Below are 10,941 nucleotides of genomic sequence, written 5' to 3'. Positions count from 1 at the left end.
TTTTTATCACTTTCCCCCAAAAGGAAAAAGGAAAAGAATCCGAAGGTCTGAGCATGCAGCCTCCCTTCGATCTGTTTAAACTGCTCCAGAACTTTTGGTTACAGAGTCAAGTGTCCTCAACGCGCCCAGGCTGCAGGGGGCGGGGGGCTCCGGAGAGGAAGGGCGGAACAAACGCCATTCTTCCACTGGGACTCCCGCAGCTGCATCTCTTAGGTGTGTTCGTTATCTGAAGACAGCCCACGCAGAACCACTAAATAAAAGTAACCTCGAGATTAAAACATAGCTCAGGGGCACCTGGGTGGCTCCGTGGGCTAAAGCCTCTGCCTTCGTCTCAGGTCATGATCTCAGGGTCCTGGGATCAAGCCCTATTTGGGGGGTCTCTGCTCAGCAGGGAGCCTGCTTCCCCCTCTCTCTGCCTGCCTCGCCCCCTTGTGATCTCTGTCAAATAAATAAAATCTTTAAAAACACAAAACAGGGACGCTTGGGTGGCGCAGTTGGTTGGACGACTGCCTCCGGCTCAGGGCGTGATCCTGGAGTCCCGGGATCGAGTCCCACATCAGGCTCCCAGCTCCATGGGGAGTCTGCTTCGCTCTCTGACCTTCTACTCGCTCATGCTCTCTCTCACTGTCTCTCTCTCTCAAATAAATAAAAATAAATAAAATCTTTAAAAAAAAAAAATAAATAAATAAATAAATAAATAAAAACACAAAACAATAAACATAGCTTAACCAGCAGCGCTTAGAAAGTACAAATATTTCCTTTATTTCCTTGCGTATGTCTGGGCAGGCGTCCCTTTCAGGCTACAAAACCAGAGCGAAACCACTGTAATGAACCAAGAAGCGAGGAAGGAAGGCAGGACGCAGCAGGCCAGCTAAGCTTCCGGCCCTTGTACTGTTGACATCCTCGCCCTTGCCGCCCCCCTCGACATTACTCCCAAAACACATGACATAGTTACGTGAACTCATACTGTGTTACAGTCACACGGGCCACCTGCTTCCCGGAGGGCTCTAGACACCGACTCTAAGAACATCCCCTAACTCTCCTCAAAGGGCAGAAAAAGCCGAATCTGGGTCACGAAAAGTCTCTGCGTGCGGGTCACCGGGCTCGGGAGCCGGCGTCCTCACGGCCCGCTGGCTGGGGATCCTGACGACGGCAGCAGCAGGACGTGGTCACCACGCCTGTCGTCCTCGCTCAGAAGCACTGTCAGGTCTCAGGGCAGTGGTCGAAGCACTGGAGGACGTCCGTGCGGCGAGCCAGCTGCCGAGCCAGGGCACCCGAGGCGTCGGGAGAGTCGCTCAGCCCGGACTGCAGCAGGAGCCGGACACAGGCTGCGTGCTGGCCGGCACAGGCCAGGTGCAGGGCTGCGGGGACACAGAAGCCACACGGACTTGGAGCAGGACCCTGTAGCGGTGCCCGCCAGGCGAGCGGCTACATCCCCAAACCAATCCTCCCCCCACGTTTCTGCGACTCCTCCCGGTGCCCCTGCCTCTTCGGGATCAGAGCATTTTCCTTTTTAACCTGACTGGGTCGGAAACAGCTTTATAAGTATCAGCCAATGAGAGAATGTAAGAAATTTTGTCTAAAGCAATGAAGCAGGTTCACGAACAGGCAACTTTAAATGGCCCAGAAACCATTTTAAAGGTTCTGTGAATTCTGTGTGTCAGTAAAAACACTGCCATGAATGAATGACGTGATGAACAAACGGACACTTGCTCCCCTTCGGGAATCAGGGCTCCTGCGTCCTGCAGACAGACTCGTGTCCCTGCACGTAGGGACCGTCCTCGTAGCCTTGGACACGGCTCCTGAGCATCACAGACGCTTGCCAGACGCCATGGTGCACCCAACGTTTGCAGAGGCTTATTCTAACCCGAGTCTAAAGAATTAGCTCTGAAAAGCTTTCTGGGCCTCACGTTTAAAAGGTTATTGTGGGGCAGCTGGGCGGCTAAGTTGGTTAAGCGTCTGCCTTCTGCCCCGGTCATGATCTCAGAGTCCTGGGATGGAGCCCCACATTGGGCTCACTGCTCAGTGGGGAACCTGCTCGGGGTTCTCTCTCCCTCTGCACACTCCCACCACCTAAAATACATAAATAAATCCAGAAAAGAAATTATAGTGATTCTAGTTTTCAAACGCACTCCAAAGAGAGACGGCCTCGGGAGAATCTGAACTGGGGGCCACTGAATCCACCAGCCAGTGCTTCCAGGCGCACACGTGGTCATGGTGCGAAGTGGTCAGAACAGCAGCGACCAGCACAGGCCCCGCCACTGCCATGGCAACAGCGACATTTCCAGAGCTTCACAAACACATTGTTTCAAAGACGGGCTGCCGAGCTGCTGGAGGGATTGTGTTCCACAGCCAGGTCCCTGCGTCATTTACATCCATCACTAGTCACTCCCCAGCCGCACGGGACACGAAGCCGTACCTGATCGCTTCCTTTCGTCTCTGGAGTTGATGTCGGCACCCAAGGACAGGAGCTCCTGGACTGTGCTCACGTGTCCTTCCTGAGGGTGAGATACACTTGTTATCCTGGGGCGAGGACACTGACGAGCCCTTCAACACCAACTAATGCGTGTCACGTACTTTTTCTAAAATACTCAGCTGCTACAATGCATTTTCACAACTACAGAAAGACCCACATGGCTCTCAGGTTCGAGTGTAAACTGTTAAATCCAGATTTTGGGAACATTTGGTTATGTAAACACAAAGGATCTACTCCATAGGCCAAATTACATGACTACAGTCGGCAGCAGGCATCCCGAATACGTGCTTCTAGAATCTCTCCCAGCAAACAGGCTCTTTGCTGGAATTTCAAAGCGAAGATAAACAGGCAGACCGTGACCCATCCTGGACGCCCGTCACAGCACACATCCCAGCACGTGTCACCTGACAGGATCCCTGTCCAACCGGCCAGGCTGCGAGGACCGGAGGGACACGGAATCATGGCTGCGAGTTCCATCCATTCCCCCATGGCCTCTGCCAGGTGTGGGTTCCCTCATCTCTCCACTGCCTTCCTGGGGGACAGGAGAGTGCCACTCGCAGGGAAATAACTATTGCTGCTGCTGGGAAAGCCAGTCGGGGCAGCCAGCCAGTGCGGCTGGAGAGGACCCACTAAACTCTCCAAACACTCCAAGCTGGGCTGTAAGCAGCGAGCCTCCGCGGCTGCAACGCTCCCTTCTGGAATCTACTGTAAGGACAGAGCAGCAGGACTTTACGTGGGGGGATTCGTAGGGCTGCAAACAACGTTATTCCTGAACACGGAACAAGGGCGTGTGCAAACGAAAGCTGGCGCGTCACGCGGAGGGAAGGTCTTCACGGAGAGACAAACCTTGGCGGCGAAATGCAGCGGCGTCAGGCGGCTGGGTACGGCCCTGGCGTCCACATCGGCGCCCAGCTCGGACACCAGGAAGCGGAGGGCCTCGTTCTGCCCGGTGACGGCTGCCCTGTGGATGGCCTGCATCCCCAAGGCATCCCGCGTGGCCCAGCAAGCCTGGGGGGCCGGAGAGAGGAGGCCGTGTGTGAGGAGCGGGGACCTTCCGGCGGAGCCCCGCGGCCTCGCTGATGCCACGCTCCGGCCACGGCACCCTTGGCGGGCGGCCGGCAGTCACTCCTGCACACCAGCAGCGTGCTGGGCCCTCCTCCTCCTAATTGCTCCCCGCACACCCCACACGGGACCCTCGCAGGGGCCCCGGACAAGGACGTCTGCCTCCTCCTCGCCCACGGTGACACTGACCCCGCACTGGCGGTGCTCCCTGATCTGAGACCCACGGGAAGGGCTGTTTCTGTACCTTGTGCTGTTGGAGCAGCAGCCTGGCCACGGCCGTGTGGCCGCACTGAACCGCGTCCATGAAGGGGGTGCAGCCGCACCTGTCCGCACGGTCGGCTTCGTATAGGCACCTGCCGCACGAACCCAAAGCGGCGGTCAGACGGGTCCCCGCCGCGCACACATGCCACAGAGACCGGAGCGCGGTCCCTGTCTCCCTAACTCAGCCCCTCCTCGGACTTCCTCACCCCGCTTATGGGCATCGTCTCCCCTCGTGACCGGTCACCAAAATCTCAGGTCTGGGTCCACTTCTCCCGCTGTGGCTCCTGCCCTGCTAACCCTTCGCGCGCCACCAGACCACCGTGGGTATGGCTAGTCCTCCCTGAAACCTTTATCTCCCGATCAGGAGGAAAATCTAAACGCTCACGACGCGGGGTCAGGATAATGCGGCATCTACCCGTCTCCCCACGCTCCTCTGGGCCGCCTGCCTCCTTCCTGGTCCTCCTGCTCGCACCGCCTTCCCGGGCCTGCTTTTCCCACCTTCTCAGTCCCACGGCCCACCTTCGCCTCATCCTGCCTTCTTCTCTCCCTACCTGCTCCACTGTCCTGGCCTTCCTGTTCCTCGGTCCTTTTCCTACTTCAGCCTCCGGGGGGACCGCCTTCCGTCCCCGCCTTCCGTCCCACCCTCTCCTGCCGCCTCCCTGGTCCTCCTCTCTGTCCCAGCTCCATGTGGACCTACCTTCCTCTGTTCCTACCTCCTCTGGGGGCCTACCTGTCCTACTTCCTTCTTGGTCCTGCCTCCTACCTGACCTACCTTCTGCCTCTCCTACCTCTCCTCTCCCCTTCTGTTCTTTCCTTCAGGGTCCTGTCCGTCGTACCTTCTGGGCCCCCTTACCACCTGTTCTACCTTTGTTATGGTCCTACGTCTCCAACCCTCTTTTCGCTCATTATCATCTCCTCCAGCTTCCCAGCTTTTTGCTGCCTTTGCATGTGCTGATCCTCTTTGCTTGGAGCACTGGTTCCCTTTTTTTTTTTATTTGACACAGAGAGAGATCACAAGTAAGCAAAGAGGCAGGCAGAGAGGCAGGAAAAGAGAGAGGAGGAAGCAGGCTCCCCGCTGAGCAGAGAGCCCGATGTGGGGCTTGATCCCAGGACCCTGAGATCACGACCTGAGCCGAAGGCAGAGGCTTAACCCGCTGAGTCACCCAGGCGCCCCTGGTTCTCCCTTCTTCACTTCAATTACAGCTTTGATATGACCTCATGGAGGCCTGACTTCTCTCCACCCACAGTAGGACCTTTGCTACCTCACAGTGAAGTCCTGTCCTCTTCTTACTACTCAGTATCTGCTCAGATAACCTCTTCCGCTCTCGTGAGCTCAGTCATTTATAGGTCGATGATGCCCGCATTGGCTTCTCAGCTCATACCCCTCCCGTGGGCTCTGGATCTTGTCGGCAGCTGGGCACTCGACATCTGCACGTGGGTGCCTCGCAGGGACACGCAACTCCTCGCATCCAGAAGGGAAATGATCATCCCTCCCCCCCCAAGAAACCTGCTCCTCCTCCAGTGCTCTCTGTCCCAGCAAATGGCATCCCTAGTGGCTCAGCGAGAAGCCCGTCATCCTTGACGTCTCTTCCCTCATTTCCGTGATCAAATGATTCCCTGAATCCACTGATTCCATTTCCTAAGGACCCCCACGTCCTCTTCTTCTTTCTTAGCCCAGCTACCGCCCTCTCTCTCCCGGGGAACTGCAGTGGCCTCCTGACGTTCGTGACACCCACTCCTGCTCCCCACCAACGCACTCCCTCTTTTCCAACCCGAGGATCTCTGAAGAATGCAAACTTATTACTGTCTGCTCTCCACTCTGCTTAAAGCCCTTCTGTGGCCCGGCATACTCTCAACAAAATCTCAAGTCCTCCCATCGTCCGGGTCCGCCCTCCGCCGGCCTTTGTTCACAGCGCCCTGTTCGCCCCATTGCTCCAGACGCGCCCGCACACGCGGACCTTCAGTTTGCTACAGCACCAGGCTTTCCCTTGGCTCCGAGCATTCACGGGGACTGTCACCTCTGTCTGGAAAGGGGCCCTGCCTCCCCCTCTTAGCCTCCTTCTGATCATAGCTTGACTATCCCTGGGGCCAAGATTCCTCCCTCCCAGTCCAGTTGGGACATCCTGGCATATGTTCCTGGAGGGAGCCCGTGACTCCTTGTTCTCCTCGGGCTCGCAGGGTGTGAACGGGGACTCCCGTCTGCCAGTGTGTGAGCTCCACAAGGGGACCCGTGCCGGCCAGCCTCTCCTGCGGCCCGTGCATCTGGCACAGTGCTTAGTGGGTGCTGAGGCATTGAGCCTATGAAAACTGGCCGAACGAGCAGATACATGGGTGATTTTTTTCTTGTCTCATGTTACTCAGCGATTTTTGTTTTATATTCTTTGAATTATGTCCTTTGTTCATCTCTCTTTGGGTGCTTGAGTTTCTTTCTGAGCTATTTTTCTGAGCTTTTCCTATAGCATCGACATTAACTGTTACAATTAGTGAATCCTTTCCTCCATTTGCTGTTTTGTTCTTACCTCTGGAGAAGCACCTTCACCGCGTCTAAACAGCCATGCATCGCTGGGAGAAGAGAGCGGAGAGTCAGAGCGTTCAGAGCAGGTATAAAACTCCTCTTTCCGCCTCTCTCTGCCCCAGCCTTTTAGCTAGGACTGATGGGAAACAGTAATTAAATCAAGGACACTGTTACCATCCTAGAAAAAGAAAAATTTAGCTAGGTAACTGATAACGATGATGTTTTCACTTAACAGGCACTTAGCCAACACTCACTCTGTGAGCACGTCCATGGCGAATTCTCAGTCCTAAACTTTCCTCCAATGTTGTGCTGCAAATCCTTAGGGCCGGTCAGTTTTTGCCCAGGGAATGTAAAGCATATTAATAATGATCCATGAGAAAACAAGGAGGAATGTAATTCTCCTACTAAAGAGAATGACACTCAGTATATAAAGATTTCAACTATCTGTTCTCCACTCTCTTCCGTGAATGTCTAGGGGCTGATCGTTTCTAGGGGAACTAGTCAAACAATTCGTAGCAGAGAAAAGTTCTTCTACTCACCCATCAAGATTTAAAAAGAATTCCTTGGTCCCTAACTGCTCCCTGAAGCTACAGTATTTCCTCAACTATATCATGTCACAGGTAGTGATGCTTTGAGAAACCAAGGCCCTGTACTCTAATTCAACGTACTACCCAGAAAGCTACAGATCATTTTTTATATTTCTTGACCTGGACTCCTGAGGTTTTTATCTATGGGGTCTTCCATCACAGCACTTTCTGCTTTCCAGTAATTTAAAATGATCTATGACTCGATAATTCAGATTCAAGGATAATTAGTTGTATCCCACATTTTTATTGACATCATCACTAGATAAGTCAAAGACACTCAGGCAGGCACTCAATTACAAGTTCCTAGATTTATTTAAACAGATTAGCACTGTGGTAGGTATTGATGAAGATACAGGGAAATACTGTCTCTTTTCCTCCTGCGGGTAACAGTGACAACGTAAACATGATCCTGAAAATAGCCATGCCTGTTTGTTCTGCGCTCAGTGTGTGTCAAGGGACTTAGATACATCGTGTTCCTTCACCTCTACAGCAACCCTGCGACGTGGGCATCATTATCATCATTATTTTGGGGATGAGGAAATTTGCTTAAGAGGCTCAGTCCCCTGCCCAAGGTCAAAGACAGTGAAGAACAGAATGAGCTTTCCAACAAACTGGGGTGGACAGGACAGATACACACGAATACGAGAAAGAGCATGTTATGGGCCACTTTCCATCAGCCGCAGGAACAAACTCTGTGCCGAAATACCCCAAAGCTGCTCCTATTCCTGGCCCGTGAGTTCGCAGACCCCTGCAGCCCTGTGGGGGCCCCTAACTAGAAGGCGTTCTGCGGGCTCGGGGGAGCGGCCTGCGCACCTGTGCCTGCGCCCCTGCAGAGCTCCCGGCCGTACCTGCCGTGTGCAGCGGCGTTCTCCCGATTTTGCTCTCCGTCTCCCAGGCGGTGGGGCACACGGAGAGCAGGTACTGGAGGATCAGAGGGTCGCCCTCTCGGCTGGCAATGTGGAGACTGTTCCAGCCATCTTTGTTCTTCAGAAGTGGGTTGGCGCCATGTTCCACGAGGTCCTGGATCACCTCCAGATTCTTCCTTGTGCAGGCCATCATCAAAGGAGTCCTAAGGCCAATCAGGAGAAACTGTCAGACGGAAGGGCAGCTGAGACATTACAAGTGCACAGCTGGGTGTTCCGAAAGGCACACGCCCTTGGCAGAGGTGGAAAACCTAGAGGACTCAGGGGTCTGAGAAGCAGCAAATCTGCGTGAGGCGGCAACTTTTCTGGCCACCATGAGGCTCTGGGAGAAATAGAAAGGGAAAGAAATTAGGATGCAGGTGTGCCTGTAGGAGGGGATTACTGAGGAGGCAAACCTGCTTCCGGGCCAGTTTAAACTGTGGGACCAAACTGAGACAGAGACAAACTGAGTTAATGAAAACCATGGACAGTTTGTCTAGAATAATATATTTTTAGAAGATTTTATTTATTTATTTGGGAGAAAGAGCAGGCACAAGCAGGAGGGGTAGAGGGAGAAGCAGGCTCCCCGCTGAGGAGGGAGCCCGAGGTGGGGCTCTATTCAAGGACCCTGGGAACATGACCTGAGCAGAAGGCAGACACTTCACCGGCTGAGCCCCCAGGCGCCCCGTCTTGAATAATATTTGTGTTAAAGGTACTCTGCTGCACTTACTCCATTCACTTTAATCAGTAATTGTTTATTAGTTAAAGTGTGCTGAAAAAAGGCTAAAAAAGAACATTTGATACAGTGCCTACTCACGAGGAGCATACTTTGGAGACACAAATGGAACAGTGTGATTATAATAAGTTTCTGAACTGTCTTGTGTCCACAATTATGGGAGTAAACTACATTAATAAGAAGGAAAGTGGCTCTAGTCTTCCTTTTTTCATAAATGATCTTGGGTGAGACATTTCTATACCATGAGCTTCTGGTTTCTCATCCGCAAAACATGGGAGACCGAACTCCCAGAAAGCAAGGGCAGGTCTTATTTAGCTCCTGATTCCTGAGGTTAGGACCTGTGTCAGGCACACAGCAGGAACTCACTATACCTAGGATACCTCACAGGCTGCATCTAGGATCTGTCTTCTAAGATTTCTATGATATTAACTAATTACCAATATTTTTGGCAGGGGGATGTAGTAAGGAGAGTGAATATGAAATTAAGAGGGAGGAACCCAGATAAATGAAGGCTGGAATCTTCCAGAAGGACTTCACAGAGGGAATAAATCCTGAGCAAGGCAGGATGGTTAAAAAAGCAGGGAAGGTATTGCAAAGCCAGAAAGGTGAGAACGGGCAAAAATATCTCACCGAGGGGCGCCTGGGTGGCTCAGTGGGGGAAGCCTCTGCCTTCGGCTCAGGTCATGATCTCAGGGTCCTGGGATAGAGCCCCACATCCGGCTCTCTGCTCAGCAGGGAGCCTGCTCCCCCCCCAACTTGTGATCTGTCAAATAAATAAATAAAATCTTTAAAAAAAAAAAAACAACTCACTGCAATTACACCTCCCACATACATACTCCAATGAACGTTGCCTCTTTAATGGTTTTTTGCAGAGGCCAGTCCCCTAGCCACAGAATTGTTCTGAGCCATGTATGAGGTCTTACGTCTGTTGGAATGGTCTTTAGACCAGTTGTCCAGCAGCAGAAGAAAACTAGTCTTGTGCTCAATCAAGCGGGCTGACCCCCCATTTCCAGCAGGCAAGACAGCACATTACTTAACTATCCGTGTAGCCACTGGGGTTCATAGTGACATCAGATCAGAAATCACCTGCAGGCAGGAACTTCATTAGGTTACGACGCTTAGGATGTCATTACTTCCAAGAGCCCCACACAGTGGTACTGGAAACTATGTCCATCTAACAAAGAGCAGACGCAAGGCTTTCTGTGAGATAAAACCACACACGTCCTGGAAGCGGTAAAATACACGGTTGTGGCGATGTCGGTTCCTTCGTCTTGGTACTGCACTGTAGCAGTGTGAGACGGTAACTTTGGGGGAGACTGAGGAAGGGGCTCATGGGGCTTCCCTGAACATTTCTTTGCCACCTTCTGTGAGCCTCTGCTCCAGAGGGACAAGCCAGAACAACGTTACTGGCGGAGTCATGACCCAGCCGGTGTGGCCCTGCTACAGGCAGCACAGACGATTCGCGGTGCTATCGCGTTCCAGACTGTTCCCTAAAGGGAAAGAAAGGGTTTGGACAGGACTGGGAACAGTTAACCCCGCAAGGGTACCCCGCTGTTCGCAGAGGCTGATCTGTCCTCCAGGGCCAGGTTCAGACGCTCCGGTGTCAAGGCGGAAAAGTCCACGGGGATCCGTGACTCTGCGGAGAACGGTGGGGGGGGTCTTTGGGGAACCCGGCCACCTACCAGTCGGCTTTCTTGAGGCAGTCCACCGCGGCTCCTCTGCCCAGCAGGTAGAGCACGCAGTCCCGGTGGCCCTGCGAGGCGGCCTCGTGCAGCGGCCGTTTGTAGTCTCGGTCGGCGGCCTCGATGTCCATGTCCCAGGTCTCGACCAGATAGGCCAGCACGTCCCGGTGCCCGTGGCGGGCGGCGCAGTGCAGGAGGGTGTCCCCGGCCGGCCCCGCGCAGCCCGCGCGCCCGGCTCCCCGCAGCTCCTCCCGCAGGGCGCACAGCCGGCCTTCCTGCACCAGCCGGTGCAGCCGCCGCGGGGCCCCGGGCGCAGCCATGGGCGCGGGCGCGGGTGCGGGGAGCGGGGGCGTGCGGGCCGCCAGCCCTGCCCCCCGCGGACCCCGGGACGCCCTGATCCCCGCGGCCCCGTGCGGGGGCGGCCCTCCAGCAGATGACTCGCCTCGCGGGGGGGGGGCCCGGCCCGCGCCCCAGGCTTGTCCGCAGGCGGCCGCCCGCCCGGGCTGCGTCTGCGGGCGCCACACCAGGGGTGAGGGGTGCTGCCCCCCGGCCTGCCCCGGGCCGCGTCCGGTCCGCGCGGCGGCACGATCCGCCCGGCCCCGACAGACGCCCGCCGCGGGGAGGACGAGGAGGAGGGGGAGCCGGCGCCGGGCGGCCCCCGAGGGGGCCGGGACCGCCGCCCTCAAGTCTCCCGGCAGGCGCCGGCTCTCAGGGAGGGGG

The 10,941-nt window shown here is 55.0% G+C and overlaps 1 protein-coding gene across 1 annotated transcript; it reads right to left on the bottom strand.

The window, feature by feature from the left end:
* Window positions 1-738: 738 nt before the first annotated feature.
* On the bottom strand, window positions 739-10,931 carry ANKRD16 (ankyrin repeat domain 16). Its single transcript, XM_044227353.1, has 7 exons — window positions 10,222-10,931; window positions 7,750-7,970; window positions 6,319-6,361; window positions 3,783-3,891; window positions 3,323-3,484; window positions 2,420-2,498; window positions 739-1,361 (listed from the first exon to the last, which is right to left on the bottom strand). Exons 1-7 carry the CDS (start codon window positions 10,539-10,541, stop codon window positions 1,204-1,206), a joined length of 1,092 nt encoding a protein of 363 aa, XP_044083288.1. The 5' UTR covers window positions 10,542-10,931; the 3' UTR covers window positions 739-1,203.
* Between the last annotated feature and the right edge of the window lie 10 nt (window positions 10,932-10,941).

Source organism: Neovison vison, chromosome 12 (assembly GCF_020171115.1).
Source record: "Neovison vison isolate M4711 chromosome 12, ASM_NN_V1, whole genome shotgun sequence".
Classification (NCBI taxonomy): Eukaryota; Metazoa; Chordata; class Mammalia; order Carnivora; family Mustelidae; genus Neogale; species Neogale vison.
Note: the sequence above shows the minus strand (reverse complement) of the source record. Positions and strands in the feature narration are given on the sequence as shown.